The following is a 20,970-nucleotide window of genomic DNA, read 5'->3' on the forward strand; positions in this document are numbered from 1 at the left end:
AGAGACTCCTGGACTCTGATTGGTTGTTTTTGTTTGAGCGCAGGGGAAACTTGCAAATGCCATTAGGAGCAACAGAGAGAGGTAGAGAAATGTGGTTTTGTTTTGACAGATAATCTGTCTCATGTACAACTGTCTGGAAAATATTTTAGAAAAGCAAAATATGTAAAACCATCCTTGTACATAATATTTTTATAAAATGTTGTGTAGCGGAATAGGGATCATTAGGGGGACATTAGAGAAGTTGAAAACTTTGAACCGTATCTTTGCCTCAGCTGCTGATTTTGAACTCCTGACAGCAAACACACTGGACCTGCTGTGGATAAAATCAAAATAAATATGAGGAACATCCCAGTTTAAAATCATGTGACAATGAGCAACACAAAACACTAAATGGTGAAAGAAAATGAATAAATTACCTGTTCATAACACCCTCCCCATACCTGTGAATGGTTACATTTTTTGGTTGGTACATCAACACAAAATTCTTTGTTGTTAATCAGTGCAACATTTTGGCTACAAATGCAATAATGGTTGATGTTGTAGCAATTCTACTTGACAGAGAGAACAACTCTTAGCCAACAAGCCATGTTTTTCCACCCACAACTCATTCAAACGGAACACATTACTGTGGTGCATAACAGCATCTTGTTTATTTTTCTCAAACACCTAGACGAACTGCAAACACAAAATTATTAAATACAATTAAACATTAAACTAGGTGTAAACTACAATCACTGTTATGAAGTGCACAGTAAACAACAGTAAATAAAATCTCAAGAGGAACTTATACTTCTACATGGCCTGTTACGGAGATGGAGTACATTTAAGTGCTAAAGCAGTCCACCAGCTTTTTTGAATTCCAGGGACCTGCGTGGTTGCTCACAAAATGTTGCTTGACCAGATCTTTGACTGTCTGGTAGACGGTAGCTTCCACCTATAAAACAAACCATTTACAACATCATGCATCCAATTGGTCTAAAAACTAAAAGGAAGAAAAGTTACAAAACATTCAATGAACTCACTTCCACCATAACCAGAATTGATAGTTTTACAGTACCGCAGTCCTCTGATGGAGCACTGAGCATTTATATCACCATGTATAGCTGACACGCACCTTGATGCTGTGGTAGGTGGGAAGATCCAGCAGATAGCTATGCCCACCCAGCTGTGCAACTCGGAGAAAATAACTGTAGAGGGCTCTTTTGCAAAGTCTGCTGGAGAATCCAGGCCCACTCACAGACGGAGAGCTGGGAAATAAGGAAGAACACCTTAATTAATATTCCAATAAATACTTCTCTGTACATGTATTTTATTTACTGCATTATTATCTAACCTTTATAGCACATATGTACAATGGCATAAATCCTGCATTATATACATTCCATGCTGTTCAATATACATCAGTTTTTCTTAGGATACAGACTTGATTTGAGGGTATATTGTTGCCATCTACCATGTATTATACGAATACATCCAAAACGTTGTTGTGGTTATCTGTGTTACAAGCAAATCAAGCCCTCTTGTCTCCTGAAGATGTAGACTTGCTTTGTAGTGTGTGTAATACACACACTCCCTCACCAATGAGTCATAAACAAGCTAGCCAGTTAATTAGCAGGGAGACAAAAATTGTCAATACAACATGTGTGTTCATGCACTGCGTTGAGTGACTTGCTATTTTAGAGGATACAGTCTCTGCTTCAGGGGCTTGACTGGGCTGAACATTAAAAAAAGTGTTTGTCAAGACAATTCTTCTGCACTGTTACTGAGAGTGTTAATAGAAGCTGACATTTGCAGACGGCCAGTGTTGCCGTACTAGAGATCGGTCTTGGTCTCAACAAAAAAATGTAAAGGTCTTGTCTCGGAATTGACCGCATTTTTACTTGTTCTTGGATAAAGTGGACTTGGAATTTTATTTTAAGTCAAGACAACTACAGGGATAACACTAAGATGTCTGATGTTTTAACACCATTACAGGGATTGGATGTAAACCTTCCTGCTTCAAATGCAAATAATAACCCTCCTCTCCCCGCCCCCTAAACAGTGAAGGCAGGAGATAGGAGAAGAAGCTCTGGCTGTCTGGGAGATGTCAGCCAAATCGTCAATAATAATAATGGTATTTGGCTACCTAACCCAAAAGGAGTAAATTTGCAAAACAACGTCTAAAAGAGAAAACTGCAATGTAACGCTGATTGAAACAGCTTGGCCCAACTCAAATTTTTATCAACACTTAGAAAGGAAGCATAAAGAAAGGTAAGCTAAGTGTAAGTGACGCTAGTGAAGCTAGATAGCTAAGGTCAATCTGCCAATTTTTTAGATCAATTTGAGGAGTTCCTATTGTTTGTCATGCAGTGTGGGACAATCACTGGTATTCTCTTGGTCCTGACTTGGTCTTAACCCCTTAACCCCTCTTGGTCTTGTCACGATACACTCTGGTCTTGGTGATGACTTGGTCTCGGTGGTGATCTTGACTACAACACTGCAGATGGCTGTGCAGGGTGACGTATATCATTTTAAGGTCTGCTCAAAGAGTACTACAATGTTTGCAGCCCATCATATTCCTCATCCTACACAAACATCCCTTGTTTTTATTATAACTAATACATTCTACGTATAATGGGATGCTCTATGTATAATTCAAATGTTTTGAGTGCTTGCCAAGGCTTTTAGGAAGCAGTTAACTGCTTCCGTGATAAAAACCATAGCTAAAAGCAGGGAATAATTGGCATGCTACTTTTACAACACAAAATGAAAGAAGTCTCATACAACGAAAGCAGAATCTCTTTTTGTTTTCACACTATAATTTGTTCTTGCCATCCTTACAGTTCCTCTTCAACTCCCCCTGCACACTTTGTCCTGTAACCTTGAACTTACATTTAAATATTTTGTTATAGTTTGTTTGAAATGTCCTGCAGAGCTTATCCTGACATTTTTAACCACAGTTTCGCTGAAAACTAAAAGCTAAAAGACGCAGCAACCCTGCGAGCCCCAAGCAGGATCTAAAATCTATTTTTGGCTGTAAGCTCTGCTCAAAGAAAACAGCAGTGAGAGCCACATCTGTGTCACACTCTAGCTACTGGACATCAGCAGTTGTCTGCAGCTCCAAAACCAAGAGATGGTAGGAGCCTCTAGCTTCAGTGACACTGTCAAACAAGCACACTGCAAAAGGCACTGCAAGCTACTGTACGCCAGCCCTGGAAATGGCAGCAGGAATGTATGTGGTAAGCTTTTAGTCATGTCAAGACTCTGCAACAGCAGTGCAGGGCATCATACGGGTCCCATATTTCTGATGCAAGGACAAGTGAAAGATCGATTTTATTCAATTCCAAAACATCATGCAGTTTTCAAAAAGAGAATGTACATGTGTACATGCATTTGCATCTTACCTGTCAATGATGAGGCCCTTACTACTGTCCAGAACTTCAATATCCTTGTCTCCAAGGCACCAGTTGATGCTGAGATTGGCATGCTGCGGGGAGGCCACAATGGGCCCCACGTAGTGGCCACAGATAAAGATGATGTTGTGTTTTTTGTAGGATGGCGGAAGAAAGTCCTCCCATCCATCCCCCAGTCGCATATTGGTGTTATCAGACACTTCCACATTTGAGAGCTTCTGGCCCCCTAAATAATACAACAATCTCAGTATTTGCTCTTTAATCTTTTAGGATTTTATGAAACAAAAACACAGTTAAAGGAAATGATTCATGTAACATTACATTAAAAAAAAAAATCCTTATAATTGAATATTCTCAATTTAGCTAGTACATTATATAACAAAATCGTCTCACTTACTGTTTATGACCATATGCATTGAAAATTATACCACCAAGATGTATAATACCAGGCTTTACTGTGTTCACAAACAACCACCTTTAGCTAACTTTATTGTAAATGTAAATGTGCTGTATTTATATAGCGCTTTTCCAGTCTTAACAACTGCTCAAAGCGCTTTTACATCTACAGGGAACATTCACCATTCACACACATTCATACACTATGGCCGGGGCTGCCGTACAAGGTGCCACCTGCTCATCAGATAAACATTCACACACATTCACACTCCGATGCGCAGCACCGGGGGCAACTTGGGGTTCAGTGCCTTGCCCAAGGACACTTCGACAATGACTGCAGGGGCGGGGATCGAACCACAAACCTTCCGATTGGCAGGCAACCACTCTACCACTGAGCCACAGCCGCCCACAATTGTTGTGACTACCATATCACATTAAAAGGAACAGTTCGACATTTTAGGAAATATGCTTTCTTGCAGAGAGTCAGAAGATTAATTCCACTCTCACGTCTGAACACTCAATATAAAGCTACAGCTTTGACCAAAAAGTTCCAAAACAAAATCACATTTCACATTTAGCATTCAGATATGAGAGTGAATCTTCTCATAACTCTTGTATAAATTTCCTAAAATAGAGAATACTTACTTTGAGGGCCTTCACCTAGCACCATGCTGGTGATGTAGAGTGGCTGGATGAAGTGGCTCAGTAATGCACCCTGCACGCCAGTGACAGTCCAGCGGCACAACTTGTCACTACCAGATATGCAGCAGACTTTGGCACCCCAGAGACTCGGGTCAAGGTAGGCTACAGGGACAAGCAGGCCCTTGGCATGATACTGCAGCTTTATATCGGTCCAAATATCATTTGCAGGGCCCCTAAACAAGACAGAATGTTGTATTTTACTTGTTTAACTACCATTCTAACTGAGAACAAAAATCTGATATACTCATACTTAAAAGCACAGAAACAAACCCTATTGAAACTACTGTACGCCAAAGGTAACAAAACACAGGGGGAACTTGGAAAATTAGAATGTTGTGCAAAAGTTCATTTATTTCAGTAATTCAACTTAAAGGTGAAACTAATATATTATATTGACTAATTACATGCAAAGCAAGATATTTCAAGCCTTTGTTATAATTTTGATGATTATGGCGTACAGCTTATGAAAACCCCAAATTTAAAATCTCAGAAAATTTCAATATTGTGAAAAGGTTCCATATTAAAGGCTGAAAGTGTCACACTCTAAATCAGCTAAATCATCCAAAACACCTTCAAAAAGGTTCCTGAGCCTTTAAATTGTCTCTCAGTCTGGTTCAGTAGAATTCACAACCATGGGGAAGACTGCTGACCTGACGGTTGTGCAGAAATCATTGACACTCTCCACAAGGAGGAAAAGCCTCAAAAGGTAATTGCAAAAGTAGTTGGATGTTGTCAAAGCGCTGTATCAAAGCCCATTAATTAAGTTAAGTGGAATGGACATTTGTGGAAGAAAAAGGTGCACAAGCAACGGGGATGACCGCAGCCTGGAGAGGATTGTCAGAAAAAGGCCATTTGAAAGTGTGGGGGAGCTTCACAAGGAGTGGACTGAGGTTGGAGTTACTGCATCAAGGGCCACCACACACAGACGGATCCTGGACATGGGCTTCAAAAGATGTGTTCCTCTTGTCAAGCCGCTGCTGAACAACAAACAACGTCAAAAGCATCTTACCAGGGCTAAAGAAAAAGGTTGCATCTCATTTGGAAATCAAAGTCAGAGTCTGGAGGAAGAATGGAGAGGCACACAATCAAATGGCGTTTTTCCATTAACGGTACCTGCTCAACCCGCCGGTGCCCCGTTCTTTTTTTCCCCATTGCAGATAAATACCGCCTCATGTTTCCACAGTCTGTGTTGATTTAGGGAGCCATGTCATCTGAGATTTTAAATTTGGGGTTTTCAGAAACTGTAAGCCATAATCATCAAAATTATAACAAATAAAGGATTGAAATATCTCGCTTTGCATGTAATGAGTCTATATAATATTAGTTTCACCTCTTAAGTTGAATTACTGAAATAAATGAACTTTTGCATGAAATTCTAATTTTCCGAGTTTCACTTTTAAAATTTGCAAACTAAAACAAATCTCAGAAGTCAAATCTACATTTTTGGAATAAAATCCATAATTTGTATCATCCAAAAGGCATTTCACAGACACACTTCCAATTACTGCTTTCAACAAAGAAAAAGAAGGGAATAAAAGTACTTGAAGCTGAAGTTCTTAGCTGCTCCTTCAGGAAACTGATTGGTATAGAGATGCAGACTGGTCTTGGGTTTAAGCTGAAGCTGGGGGGTGTCTGCACTACTCTCAAAAATACAGCTCTCCTTGGCTTTTGGATCAGCATCAAAAAACAGCAGAAGCTGTTTGTACAGAAACCTGAACACAAGCCAAAAAATACAGTGCTCACTTTGAGCCACACCGGCACTTTCAATGCACCAGAAAGACAATTCATGGTTCAAGACGGTGAGCGCGCTGACTCAGGCTGCCTGCTCCAACAAGACAGTAATATATATTGCAATATGAAAAATAGAAAAAGTAATTTTTAAAAGATGACATAAATAGCTCTATTTGGAATTAATAAATCATTCTCGACTACTGTGGTGATTTTTAAGGGCAGTGCATCTACATAGAAGATAAAAATTAAAAATTATCTTTTCTAATGTGAACCATTCTTTGTTAAACTTTAATGCTTTAAAAACACCAAAGCAAGTAAGCGGTGTGGCTACTCTCCTGAATTGATTTTGAAGAGGGAAATTAAGTAGAAATATGCAGGTTGACTAGCCTGACACAATTGTATTCTATTATAATACTATTGATCCCGGTTAACTTGAATGAGAGTGACTGCATATTGCTTCCTCTAAATTTCAGGTTGTGGTAAACAAGCGGGGCCGGCTTGTTTGTTTGATAAATTGATAAGACTTGCTTGTCACGCGCACTAGCATTAAACTCTGTGTATCCAAGAACAATTAAATCAGTGTAAATTACGTTAGATCAGACACAGACTTCTATAGTAGATTAGTTTTACGTTTCTAGCGTTGTGTAGCAGCTTTCTGCGGGGGAAAATGGCCGGGAGATGTGATTATGTTGCATTAATCAGGTGATTTAGTTTGTAGTTGCAGCGAACATAAAACACTGACTACTGTAGCTTCATTGACAACCCATCGAAAACTATGCGCATCACTGTGTCAGCGGCAGCTGCTGCCTACTCTACTTTTCTACACACTGAGAGCCTCACTTCCCATATCAATAAACCTTGTAGGACTAACGTCACATACACACGCTGTCCACATGGGTACCTGTCTTAAAAGGCAAGGGTCAGCCGGTAATAATTATGTAAAAGGAGAACGGTGAAAGTTGAATTTTCTATCAAGCAGCAATAAAGGATTGGCGTCAACATCGCGCATGCGCACACCATGATGTTGATGCTAAAACAATATCGTTCAGGCCTATTCTGAATGTTACAGTAATGAGAAAAAGGTAAATTGTACAAATTGTATTAGTATTTAAAATTAATATTGTTTGAATTGGGCCCTTGTTGGAAGTCACATAAGCAGTTTTGTACCTCAGGAAAGCCCGTCTGGCAATGACGATGGCATGGCAGTCATGGACCATTGTCCCATTGTAGCAAAGCCACTTGCTGCAGCTTGAACGGCCAGCTCCCAATGCCACCACCTTGTAATTCTCACATGGACGATTAGCTGTATCCAGCCCTTCTGTAGGAAAATTAGACATGTTTTCTTTCACATGGAGAATGCTGTGTGTGAAGGGCTTTTAATTATGAGGTGAAGAAGCGATGACACACATTTACCAATATATTTTAAAAGCCTCGATTTAATATAAAAGAAGCTAGCAAGAGTGAAATGCCATTTATAAACCAACCTCATCAGTCTCAATTCAACCCTTAGCTTGTGACTGAATATAACTGACTCATAGGTCATAACCAACTTTAACAGTATGGTCTCAACATGCTCTTTATGAAAAGTGGCATCAGATAACTTCTGTTGTTCAGCTATAAAATCTATATTCACTTAACATTGACTTGAATTAAGAAAAGAAAGAAATAACAGCTCTCCCGCATCAAAATATCAATAATAATGGTTGGCACGGGCCAGCATATTACATTTAGTGATGTTACTATTCTGAGCATAAAGCAACATAATGCAAGTTTAGGAACATGAACAGACATGTATTCAACTATCATTTACAACAGTGTAAATGATCAATGTCTTCTTTGTAAAGCCCAACCGACATTAAATTGCATTTTTGTCTGTACAGCCTACATATCAAAACAGTTTCACTAACATGACTAAAGGTGCTTACCTCTTATCAAGACAAATGCTGCCATGTGGCTCTTACAGCCATGGAAATCAGGGCACATCTTCAAGAGGCTGTCAAACTTCTCACTACTAATAGCTGCCATGTGATTCTTGTGCCAGTCAGTTCTCCAAACTAGAAGAAATAAAACCAAGGCATTTATGTAATCAGAGATAGAATGTATTTTAAGTATATAAGTGAAATGTAACGCGTTTTAAAGTTTTATACCTGAGAAGAGTCAAATGGCAAGTCCAGATGGCACCCAAATGTCTGCCTAAACAGGCTTCTGCTAAAACACCTCTAACTTTGCTCTGCTTCACTTTACAAGCCTACATCTTTTCACAGGTAATGTTAAGATGTTGTGCTATGGGTTTCTAGTGGTTTTGGGCGGCAATTGCATTATTCCAGAGGGATAGTCCCTCTAACAATTAATAGTTAAGTTAGGTGGAAATAAAATATTTAATTTATGCTGTGCTTTATCTTTTCTCTAAACCAGTAACACATATATTGAAGCTTACACCTCTACATGAATCTGACCATTGTCAGTGTTACCATTGTAATGATACCAAGATAATTAAAATAGACCTTGTAACTGCAGGGATGTACTCTATTCCTTTTGGATATATCCTTTGAATATGAGCCTGAGCCAAAGGCCTAGGGCTTAAGAGGTTAAAACCCAATTCTCAAAATTATGATCGCCTGTAACAATTTTTCGAAGTTGGGCTGTACGTTCTACGCTAGGCTACTTCTTGAGTTTTGGTTGGTTTGGGGGAGCGAGCAATCTCATATGGATCCAATCTGACCAGCACCCGCTATCTTAATAGCTAGAGTATGGAAGGATTTTGGCTTCAATGACGTTTAAGGACAATTGAACTCCATGTAACCAGAAATGTAAAAACCCAATTTTATTTTTTCATGTCATTATCTGACATTACCACTGTCCATCTGATGCCTTGCCATCATCTTCTTCAACTTATTGTATTTTATATCTAGCTACAAGACTGTAATTGTAAATCTTGTCAAAAAGTTAACCAAATTCATTTTGATATTGAATACAGATTGATATTCTAGAATAGAAGGCTTTTTATTTCAATCACTAGTAATCAATCATAACTTCTTCATCAGGTGAAGCCTGACAACCTTTATCTTGCAGCGTTCTCTTAAAGCCAATCAAAAAATGGTCTGTGTTTTTGTAAATGTTGACTGGAATGAAATGTAGTGTTGTGGAGCATTAGTCTTTAGTCTTACAAAGCATTTTACAATAAAAGAAATAAGTTGTTGCATGAGGTCTTAAATTATGGTTTTTATTCTGTGTTGGAAGATGTTTAATGCCTCTGCCGTCCTGACTTCAGTCGGCAGTTTATTTCACTACTGTGTGACAAGGACAGGGAAGAGACTAGACAAAAATAAGTGGCCGCTGGGTCCTCGTCCTGTCCTGCAGAGGACAGAATGAATGCCAACATCACACAGTGTGCCTACTACTACTGTACCTTCGTCTGAATCGTTGAAGTCCTTGATATGGTCCAGGAGAAGCTCTTCATCTGAGAGTATGGTTCCAGCAGGCGACATACCACCAAGAGAGAGGGTGGCTGGGTCATCATCTGAGTCTTCATTCTGAGAAATACAAAGTAATTCTGGTAAAAAAATAGGAATTGTACTTTTCTCCTCTCATCAACTTTGAACCTACTCCTCTAGTGTTCATTTATGAAAGCATGTAGTTGTCAAGACAATCCACACATGTAAACATACTGTGGATGAGACAAGGACCAGATAAAATGTGAGGTTAACATTGAGAATGTTTTCCTGTTTTTCACAGCTTAAGTGACAAAGTGGCTGCAGATGGTCTCAAACCCTTCCAGTTGGCTGGATTATGGTGTGAAGCACTGCTTTACTTGCCAGTCAAGTCCTCTGCTGATAACTATTACACATGTTTAGAATTTACTTTGATGTCAGATTTTCATTACAACTTTACACAGTAAGGTATTCATCTCAGGTTGTGTGTGAAGGAAAAATTCATCAAATCAGAAAAATGTATATAAGGTTGCATATAATGTCATATAATACAGTATCTCTTCTTTTGGGATCAAATAACTAGGTTAAAACTTGAACAATAACCCAACACATTTATTTTATAGCCTTTTCTATGCAACAGCAACTAAGTAGTGGGAATAGCTGACATTACCTCTTTTTGTTTATTTACTGTACCTCATCTTCTAATAGGATGTCGCCTGAATTGAGTTTTTGTATACAAGCCCCCTCAGTTCTAGGTCCGTCAACTCCTTCAGAAAGTAAAGACTCTTCTATTCTGTCATGGTATCTGGAAGCAGGTAGATCTTTCCTAAGATGATAACATAAACAATGAAAGGAATTAATATTGCAAATAGAGTACCTAATTCATCAAAATGTATGGATGAATGTAAATGAACATTTGCAGATCACGGAATATCAGTGAAGTAGCAAAACAGTTAAATAACATGTCAAATTGAAAATTGCCGCTAGTATTTTCAGATTTTCCTTACCATTATTTAAATTCATAAGCAGGTAGTACTGATCTACACATTTTGTCTGTGTTAAGAAGAGGGTGAGATTCAAGAGCAAAGCTTCATTACATGGCTCACATGTGCCATTTTCTCTACCTGCATGTTTGAGTAGGGAAACCAAGAAATAGCCTGTGGAATCTCTAATTAGATCACACTGCTTCATTTACATTTCAGGTTTTCAGTTGAAACTTTCTTTAAAATGTTGGGGGATATTTTGGTCTTTAAGTCAAAGTAGAGTTTTGGTTGCCAATATTATAGTTGACAGAAAATTAAATAAAAAGGAAAAAGAGGATGACTAAGGCAACAAAGGTTCAGACCAGATTTAAGCCAAGTACATCACATGTGTCCCAATGAAATGAGCCAGTGGGTTGTCTGCTGTTTACTGTGTGTAACTATGGGTACTCCCATTAATGAGCTTCACTAACTGACAGTGTGTGTGCTTAATTTGGACAGGACACACTAGCCAGCAGGCTCCTCAGGTACCCGATCTGAAACTTCAATAACAAGCAGCAACAACAAAATAAAAGCCAACTTGTGGTTGAAAAAGAAACAGTTACAGAGTTATAGAGTGCACCCCCAAAACAAAACAAACCCTAAAGTAAAACAGAAACAATAGGCCCAATGCAAGAGTAAAAACACAGACAGTGAAAATAGGGTTAATAGATCCCCATTCAGGTCATGTGCTTAACATTTATAAAATGCTCTCAACAATTCTCCATATCTTAAGACCATGAGGATACCTGCTGGCTACCCTAAAAAAAATCTCTTATCCAGACAAATGTACATTTAGCAATACACTGATTCTTTTAGTAGTGGCCTGCTCCATCACATCATAGATGGTAGACCTGCTTAATAGCTATTATCCAGCCAGACATCTCAGGTCATCTGGTTCTTGTTGTACCAAGAGTCAACTCAAAGTCCTGAGTAGTTGCCTTTAGTTTTTATGAGCCTAGATACTGAAGCAGTTGTCCTAAGGGACCTCCAATGAGTCTCTCATTTCTTTTAAAAATTGCCCTAAACATTTATTTTGTTCTGTTGCTTTCTAGTAATGTGCAATACATCCTTTGAATTGACTAACCAATATGTGAGTCTTCCAGTATGGTTGTTATTAATGAATTTTATCAGTTATCAGTAACACTATAAGTATTTAATGCATCATCATTATCAGTAGGCTACATTTTTTCTCTCTTCCTGCTCTTCTTCATCCTTTTTTATCAATTTCTTTTGTTACTCTCCATGTAAAACAAATGGTATTTCCCCCTGGGTATGAAATGTGCTATTTAAATAAGGTTTGCTTTCTCTAGTGTTACTTTAACCACAACACTGCCACCTTTTTCATTACCTCAGCCCAGCGGCATCGCTATAAACGGGCACATCATCGCTCAGCTGGCCTCGAGGACAGCGACGGTGCAAACTTGGGTCCAAGTCTAGAAAAGAATGCAAACTAGCAGCACCTCTCATTGGACTGCATTTCAATGCGTCCTGATCCGCCATGCTTTTCAAGCAGCCTGTAGAAAAAAAAAGGTTAAGTCAGTGTGAGGCTTGCAGCTTTAAACTGTTTTTAACTGCCCCGGGATTTCCCATTGTTGTTGTAATCAGAGCCACTCCTAAACTTGCTTTCTATTTCCCTTTCATGTGGTCTTCAACTTTTATAACGCAATGTTACTGGTGAGGATATCAAAATCCACTGAATAAAAAAATGATATACATGCCCAACCTTGTTCACGACTAAAACAACTTAAAAGCAATACTTATTTACAAATCTGAAATGATTTTTTTTTTTTTAAATCTAAATTATACAGTAGACAAATATGTTTGGTACTTGTCGGACAAACTGACTTTATACTGTACATGAATCCTTAAACTTGGTGATACAAGCTTTTCTATATATATTTGTATTAATTAAAACGTGGAGGCATTTTCTTAGATTCTTGAGACGATATTCACTCATGTCATATTCATATTTTCTGTGGTTTCACAGTTATAGGGAGATTGACCAAACCATTAAAGCAGAATTCTTTCCAAAAGTGTAATGCTATTATGCATGGCGGTAATGAAATATGTGACCATAAAGCCCTGGATTTGATACAACACTAACCATAAGTCAAATAGAAGTGCAAACCAAGTCTGGTTATTTAGCTAGCTAGCTAGGCTTTTTACAGATGGAGCTAGTTGATACATATTCAATCTTTTATCTACCAGTCAATCATTTTCATTTTTTGCTTTTGTCTGTTTTTTTTATCATTCCTAAATTGTCTATTTTATTTAATAGTTTTGGACAGATGAAAGGACAAAAAAGACATTTTCAAAAGTGTCACCTCCTTGGGCTAGCGTTAACTATTGAAACTTTGATGGGCACAACTTTTTTTCCTCAGTGCTTTTCTCCCATTTCTGACGTTCGAGCAACTGATGAGGATGATACTTGCCCAATATTAAATTAGCTAACTACAGTATTGACGTTATCAAATCAATGGGACGTTACATGTTCTCTTAATCCATCCATGCTTTACAGCAGCTAACCCTAGCTAGTGAGGGTGTTCTTGGTGGAGACCCTGTTAGCTAGCTAGGGATGAAGCTACCGTTAGCTAACTTAGCGAAATGCTTTATTAACGGCGGTTATGAACAGTTGCACCGTTCTAACACAAGTCTCTTAAAAAACGGTTATCGTCAACTAATTTATTTCGTCATTACTCAAACCTTAGAAAGAATGTTTGCTAACGTTCAACTACGGCAACGTTACATCTTTTAGCTTGCTAACGTTAAATTGGTTCTGCAGATTCAACAGACAACGTCTGCAGTCAAAGAAAAAAAAGACACATTTAGTGTCGAGTTTGCACGAAGTTAAACGCTTTTAACATTCAAATAAATTGTGGCCACATATACCTCAACGTTTACCTTAGCTAGGTCTTTAACTAGGCGTTCTTCAAAACTGAAAGAAAACAAGTCGCAGTTGTGTACGCCTATCTGGATCCAGAGGCGTGGAGGCCGTGTTGGTGAAACTGGCAACCTTGGAGGCGAGTGAAGGAGGAAATCCAAATCAATGTATTGAATCCTGCTGTGGTGCTGCAATTAGTTCACTGCTTATTAGATTATATAAAGACACTTGCAGCCTAATATTTCTTTTGTTGTGCACTGACGACGATGTCTCTAGTTCAACCCCAAGTGTTGGATGAGGTTAAGGTCAGGGCTATGTGCAGGCCAGTCTAATTCTTTCACTTTGAAAATCATTTCAACTCTGAAAATCCTTTCTGTATCATCTTGCTTTGTGTACAAGCATATGTCATGTTGGAACTGCTGCTACATTTATATTATTGTCTAAAATAATACTGTGTGCCAACGTTTTTTCTTTTTTAAAGTACTCTATTAAAGTTTATGCAATACAAGTTTATAAATACAGTAGAAGTAATAATAACGTACAAAAAGTAGTAGTTTTAAGTAGTTGAGTTTTTTTTTTAATCTCTTTCCGGAGCAGTGTACACATTTATGATGATATTTTTCACCCCTGTGATAACAGTCAATCATTAGTAATCTACCTGGAATTAAATCTCTTCTTCGGATTATAATAACATCATTCGTTTAAAAAAAAATAATATACCAACATCATCGGCTTTACTTTCCCCAATAGATATTAAACTCTGTCCTTTGTTCCAGATATTACAAACAGTGACATTGGTGTAAGCACTCAGTCTGAGCTCCTGAAAACACAGAATGTCAAAGTCAGTGTCTAACACAAATCTCAGTTTATTGGCTCTGAAAGTACTCCACTCGATGCCGCGAGCGTTCTTGCTGGATATACCAAGCAAACTTTTCACGTTCTTGGAGCATGAGCAGATAGCTGACAGGAACACTGCTGTGTTGAATAAGGTTGGAAAACAAAGGCGCTACGTATCACTGGCTTTTCCGTATCTAATATTTTGCTAAGAGGAAACTCAATAAAAAGCCATTTGCCAACGCTAAATAACAAATAAAAGCCAGACACTACATTGTATAAAGTTGTTGTGAGCTGTAAATTCACCATTTCTAAATACAGGTAGAACATAACCTAATTTTGGAGCTTTCTCCACAGTTAGATGTTCCGATTCCAATACCAGTATCTCTGATACTGCCTAAAACGCTGGAATTGGTATGTACTGGAGTTTATACACCGGTCCGATACCACATAGAAATTCTACATTAAAGTGGCTTATTTGTGTTCTTTTGTTATTATAACTGACTGCCAAACTGGATGATAAAAGGGAGTTATGTGGCTTTTATTGTTTGTTTGTGTTTCACAAAGAGTTTAATCTGAGCCAGACCGACAACAAAGATAGAAATCATATCACACCCATACATGGACGGTAGTATACAGTTGTTAAAACATAACAAAATATGACACACTGCTATCGGATCAGTACTCTGTATCAGCCAATACGCAAGTTTAGGTATCAGAATCGGTATCGGTAAGCAAAAAATGATATCAGACCATCTCTATCCATAGCGCTGTGCAATGCGAAACTATCTCGGAGCTGACCGGAAAGCAGTTTTCACCTGACTCACCCTAGGTCATTAACACTAATAACATTGCTGTTGCCAAAATATCCCCTGCAAATCAAAACTATACTATACCAATACTTCATACGTCAAGCAACAAGTGTTACATTCATTAACAATAATACCACACAATACACCGCTGTCAATATAAATGCTGACTGTGGTGAAAGCAACACGCAATATTGTTGACAAAAGATAACACTAAAATATGTTCTCTCTTGCTCTCTCTCCACGCACACACACACAAAGCACACCCCATGAGTGCATTAGGCAACTATTTGATGAGGTACTCCACATTTTCATTGATATTCTGTGATTAAATTCTGAATCTGCAACCTTCTCTGTCAGGTTAATATGGTGGTACAATGTCTTTCTCTAATGTAGACATAGCCTACACTGTAAATCAGTGGTAAGCCATACAGGGGAGTTGCATATTAAGTGGTCCGGGGTCCTTCTGTAAGTCATTTTGGGGTACAATTTGGTTTTGGAGAAAGCTTCAAGCAACAATACCACAGGCCAAACAATTGGCCCTTTCCAAAGAGGCACATTAAACAGGGACTGTAGTAATTAAAATACACATGAGGACATCAGAAATGACCAGGGTGATGTCCTCTAATGTAGGTTACAGGCTGTAGCAAATATCATAGTTTAAATTCTCTACACTGTGAGATCCGTGTGGACGTTACCATTTCGTTGGAATTTAGATTGAATGTGGGAAATGGGAGGAAATGAAAGACTGGGTTAGTCATGTTTTATGTATAGATGCAGTAAATAGTCAAATAAGGTTTGGCGATTTCTATGAATTTTAAATCTCTAACTCTGCACACACATACACACTCATTCATACCAATATGAACAATAAAAAGCACGCGCTGAAAAGCTCCCACATTGAAATGAGTTTGCAGTAAATCCCTCGAACACACACACACACACACACACACACACACTTTACTAAGCCGCCTTTTCTAAGTGTGTGGCTTCATTTGCAGTAGAGAAATGTTCTCCTGATCATTGTAAAATCCAAAACTGAACTCTTTCCATTCCTTTTGACTCAAGAATAAAATGTCATTCTCTCCTGAGCCAAATGAGGCTTTTTTATGAGTGAATTTGAATGTGTGTGTGTGTGTGTGTGTGTGTGTACATATTTCGCAGTGTTTCACATGAGAATCTGAAATGTTAATTCACTCCCATCTCAAGAGAGCCTGACGAGACGCAATGGAAAGCTCTCCCATGTGTCATCTTCATTTCAAATACCACCTATTCCCTCCCTGACTCTCCTCTGTTTGTCTCTTTCTATTCCCCTTTCTCTCCCTACAGTATATATTTTTTTCTTCTTTTCTTTCACACCCACACACTCACTCATGGCTGAGAGATTCCCCTGTTTATTTTTTTTAGTGAAAAACAAACAAAACCGTGATAACACCGTAGAGCACGATTCAGTATTTTTTTCTGCTCAGGGACAGGGTTTTTCCAAATACATTGTCACAGCTTTTGTGTGGAATATGGACAAGCAGAACTGTGAAATATGGAGCCTGTTGACAATTTTTTCTAAACATATGTCGTTGTGTGCATGTGTGTGAAAGTGTAATTGTGTTTGTGTGCTTGCATGTGTATGTGTCTATGTGTGAAAAAACACCACTAGGCACAGCTGATGAGTATTTTTACTGATGCTTGCCTGACAGGGATAACACTTTGATGTATTAAATCATGTTAATTAGCACTGAAACTGAAACTTGAATTTTTACCAACTAGATTTTCCCTCGCCGCTAAACAATGCTTCTCCCATTCCCGATGTGTGTGCCAATACTATGTTAATTTAGCAACATTAGCAGTATTTGCAATTATTGTTTGCAACTAAGCTATACGTTGAGCTTTAAATGTTTACCAAGTAAATAACTGAAAAGTATTTTCCCTCACTTTTGGACAGGGTGGGTTTATTTCATGTATGGTAACAATATCTGCATTTATTCAATTATGAATATTGGTCCTTTACACCCGTCCATCTTTTGTTTTTTGACTTTTGGTCAGTGAGTATTGTCATATTTGACATTTTTTATCTTATTTTCTTTAGAAGACAAAATGCCTCCTTAACATAAATATGGCTGGTAATGTATGTGTGTTTTCTCAAGGTGAGTCACCGTGAGTCACCAACTGACTTTTTTGAACCACAAATTATACATGTTTACCCAGTATTATGTATGCATTTGGAACTTAAACTTAAAAAAATTATGAATACTGAATTGTAATACCGTAAATATGCCAGCAGTAAGAGAGAGAGTATGCAGGATTATTTATTCCCAAAATATGTGTAATCATTCATAGCACAAGTAACTGCTGAGATAGGTGATGAATAACTGAACATCATGGGTGGTTAACACTTAAAAAGGCATGTTAAAAAGACTTTTAATGATCTTTAATGTATTGCTTTTCATAGAAAGTTAACATTTCTACCTCGCTAACATTTCTGTAACGCAACATGAGCGGCTGCATCTGATTCAGTCTGCTCCGCTGGGAGTTGCTGGGTCAAAGAGTGTCATCAGACTGGGTGATTGTGCACTCCAAAAAAAGAAAACTTTGACACACTTCTACAGCATAAGCCTCTCTTTCACCTAACTGTATCAGAATCGCTGGTGAATAAAATATGAAATTCGGAAATCTAAAACTGATTTCCAACTTGGTCACTGCCTCCACGCACAACTGAACAGGGATAATTGGCCATTCATATTATTTTCCCTAAATGCATTTGACAGGCCCTACCCCAGGCTCACCACTAGAGGGTAAAAGTCATTCACTTACTCCCTCTCTCGGTTTATTTCTAATACTCCCACATGACCTACAAATCAGTGGCATCAGTCAAAAAAGAGGGAACAGAGAGAATAATGGTTTGGGATCTATTCCTACTGACTAATGTTACACAATCAAAAACTATACAAAGCTAGGATTTGAAATGAATGACCAGGTGTTATTTAGGAAAGAAAAAAAATAGGACATTGCACTTTTAGCAGATGTTAGAGGACAACAAGAGGCAACACTATGGCTGATCCACACCAATACAATCAATGGTATATTTCAGACATTTAAAGGATAGAAATAATAATAAGAAGTGACAAGCTATTTTCAGATACATATCATTTTGCCACAATTTTTAAGGATCTTAAGAATGTTTGTCTGCCTCAGAAAAATACGCAACCTAACATCCACTCAAGGAATTTATAAAAGAAGAAAAGAGAAATGTATAATCATATTTCTAAAAAATATCTTGAAAATGTCTCTGAAATAGCTTAACTACTAGGTGGACAATTGCAACATTTTGTACAGATATTCATGGTTCCGTGATGTATCCTGGTGACTTTAGAGATCATGGTGGTGATAAATAGTAAAAACTTAAGTGATCCCTCAACGTTTCATGTAACACCATCACCAGATAAAAATGTGTCCAATATTTTGGTTTATGACCTGAAAATCCAAGGACATACTCATCAGCTCTCAACTGTACTTTAGGTTAAGTGCTAATCAGCAAATTACCGGCGTCCTAACACTCTAAACTAAGATGATGATGGTCAACATTTGAGTTGCCAAACATTAGCATGTTAGCTTTGTCATTCTAACAATGTTAGCATGCTGACATTAGCATTTTGCAGTACAGCCTCACAGAGCTGCTAGTATGCCTGTAGACACTTGTTAAACTACAGTATATTCCTACGAAACAATATTACATTATTTGTATGTGTAAATTTATTATCACGCTTCACTAAAAGGCAAATGTTTGTAAAGGCCGAAAGGTGAGTAAGGTTTGTGTCCTTCAGAGATCTCTTAGCAGTGGTATTTTAATTTGCTCCACGCTTGTTTGTATTGCTCCCTTTTAGGGTAAAGATATTAAAATCACATTAGATATGATAGGTTATCAGTAGCCTAAAGCAATGCTGTACCTCTGACATCAGATGGCAACATGTGTGATACAGGCCTATCACATGAAAGGATTGAGTGTGATTGTGTGTGAATTTCAGAGTGATGTACGGACGTGCTTTTTGACTGTTGTGTTGAAAAGAACTAGACAAGGGGCCGTGTGCACTCTAGATACAACACCTGTGTTGTCTTATAATCTCAGGGAAAGCAGTGGCTTGTAGAGAGACGCAGATCAAGCCCGTGCACCAGTGGATAAAGAAAAATGCTGTTGTTGAATGTGTTTCTGATGTGCTTCCGTCCAAATCTGCCGGGCAGAATCCTCAAAGAGAAAGTGGCTGCTGATATTAGGATGCACACAATGTTCATGATATCATCTACACTGGAAGCAGAAAGCGACCACTGACACATTCTGGGCCGGCCTCTCTAAATCTAATCAGGGAATGGGGAGACAGCAGAAATTGATTATGCACTTATTTTCGTTGTCCGTCTACTGCTTCTTTCTCTCTCAGCAGAAACTGAAGGGTTGAGAGTTTTTAAGGAGCTGTGTGTGTGTGTGTGTGTGTGTGTGTGTGTTTTACAGAGTCAATGGATGCTGCTCAGTGCTTCTTCAACTCCTCTGTAGATGCTGCTTCATGCATCTTTAAAAGATGAGAGGGAGGCTCCAGTTTCTCACGCCATGTATGACGAGGACGGAGACAGCACAAGACAGAAAAAGGCGATGCAGTAGGTGCTTATCCTACATCCTGTATAATTTACTACAATATGTTTGCATTAAACGTAATCATCCTTTGTCTCTCTCTTTTTCTGTGTCGTGAGGTATTCTCCAAATCCTACCTTCTCCTCTGCATTTCGTGCCGCTCCCGGTGAATCTCATCAGGATAATTATTTGTTCACAGGCATCGGCGGCACAAGCATCTGCCTCTCCTTCTGTTGACCTCCCTCTGCCTTCCCCTCATTTTTTACCTTTCCATCCTCCTATCCTTTCCTCTGGAACACACCTTTCCCTTCTTTTCCCATCCTTGTCACCCTTCTCCTCCAAATCCTCTCCTTATGCTCAAGCCATTTCTCGGTTTGTTTGATTTGACCATTTTACCCATTCATTAGCCACTTCACAATCTTTGCAAATTGCAAAGACATTCTGCATACATTTAAAAGGGAGAAGAACTGGTGTAATAGGGAAAACAAAGAAGATATGAAAGGTGACAGCCATAGAAGAACCTGTTTGCAAAGAATATTATAGAAGTTAAAGAATTAAAGAATAAGACAAAGGTGGAGAATATGCTATATGCACATATTTGATAGGACATACCATGTTGCAATTAAAGACGTATTCAAACCTTCATTGGAAGTGTGTAGTCCACATTTTTGAAGTGTAACTTTGCTTTAAACTGCAGTTAATTTCAAGTTTATTTATAGTATAAAATCATGAATTTGAGTTATCTTAAGACACATTACAGATAGAGTAGGTCTAGACCGCACTCTATAATTTTCAAGGACCCAACACTTCTAATAATTCCCCCAAGAGCAAGCATTGAGTGTGACAGCAGTGAGAAAAAAAAGCCCTTTTAAGAAGGAACCTTGGACAGACCATGCTCTTGGTATGCGGTGTCCGACGGGGCTGGTTAGGGGTGTAATGAATAGTGGCAATAACAGTCATAATAAAAGATGATGGAACAGTGACTAGAAATAGTAGCTGTAGTAGTTTATGGCATAGTAGGACGTTAAAAGACGTAGCAGGTCTTTGCAGGGCACCACAGAGCGTAGCAGGGTGTAACGAGACATAGCAGGGCATACAGAAGGACCACGGCGACAGCTGAAACCAAGGTTTTAAAAAAATTTTAAAAACAAAAGGAC

At 38.4% G+C, this 20,970-nt stretch overlaps 1 protein-coding gene across 3 annotated transcripts; it reads right to left on the bottom strand.

Annotated features, from left to right (window-relative positions):
* Positions 1-551: 551 nt before the first annotated feature.
* On the bottom strand, positions 552-13,837 carry adad2 (adenosine deaminase domain containing 2). 3 transcript variants are annotated; one of them, XM_034890681.1, is made up of 11 exons: positions 13,576-13,837; positions 12,023-12,188; positions 10,346-10,478; positions 9,631-9,754; positions 8,147-8,275; positions 7,389-7,536; positions 6,032-6,202; positions 4,443-4,663; positions 3,384-3,618; positions 1,115-1,247; positions 552-934 (listed from the first exon to the last, which is right to left on the bottom strand). In XM_034890681.1, the coding sequence occupies exons 2-11, from the start codon at positions 12,172-12,174 to the stop codon at positions 824-826; spliced, it is 1,557 nt and encodes a 518-aa protein (XP_034746572.1). In that variant the 5' UTR covers positions 12,175-12,188; positions 13,576-13,837; the 3' UTR covers positions 552-823. The 3 variants fall into 3 exon arrangements, with proteins under 3 accessions (XP_034746572.1, XP_034746571.1, XP_034746573.1); XM_034890680.1 differs by having other exon boundaries at positions 557-934; positions 7,389-7,539; XM_034890682.1 differs by having other exon boundaries at positions 563-934; positions 4,449-4,663; positions 7,389-7,539.
* Between the last annotated feature and the right edge of the window lie 7,133 nt (positions 13,838-20,970).

Source organism: Etheostoma cragini, chromosome 13, assembly GCF_013103735.1.
Source record: "Etheostoma cragini isolate CJK2018 chromosome 13, CSU_Ecrag_1.0, whole genome shotgun sequence".
NCBI lineage: Eukaryota > Metazoa > Chordata > Actinopteri > Perciformes > Percidae > Etheostoma > Etheostoma cragini.

What these genes read in the sequence shown, in the direction of transcription:
- adad2 (XM_034890680.1), bottom strand. Translation starts at nt 12,174, where the DNA reads ATGGCGGATCAGGACGCATTGAAATGCAGTCCAATGAGAGGTGCTGCT. An exon ending in CTTCAACGATTCAGACGAAG is followed by an intron (nt 8,276 to 9,630) that starts GTACAGTAGTAG and finishes TATTTCTTCTAG; the next exon opens with TTTGGAGAACTGACTGGCAC. An exon ending in CAGCATGGTGCTAGGTGAAG is followed by an intron (nt 3,619 to 4,442) that starts GCCCTCAAAGTA and finishes TGTATTATTTAG; the next exon opens with GGGGCCAGAAGCTCTCAAAT.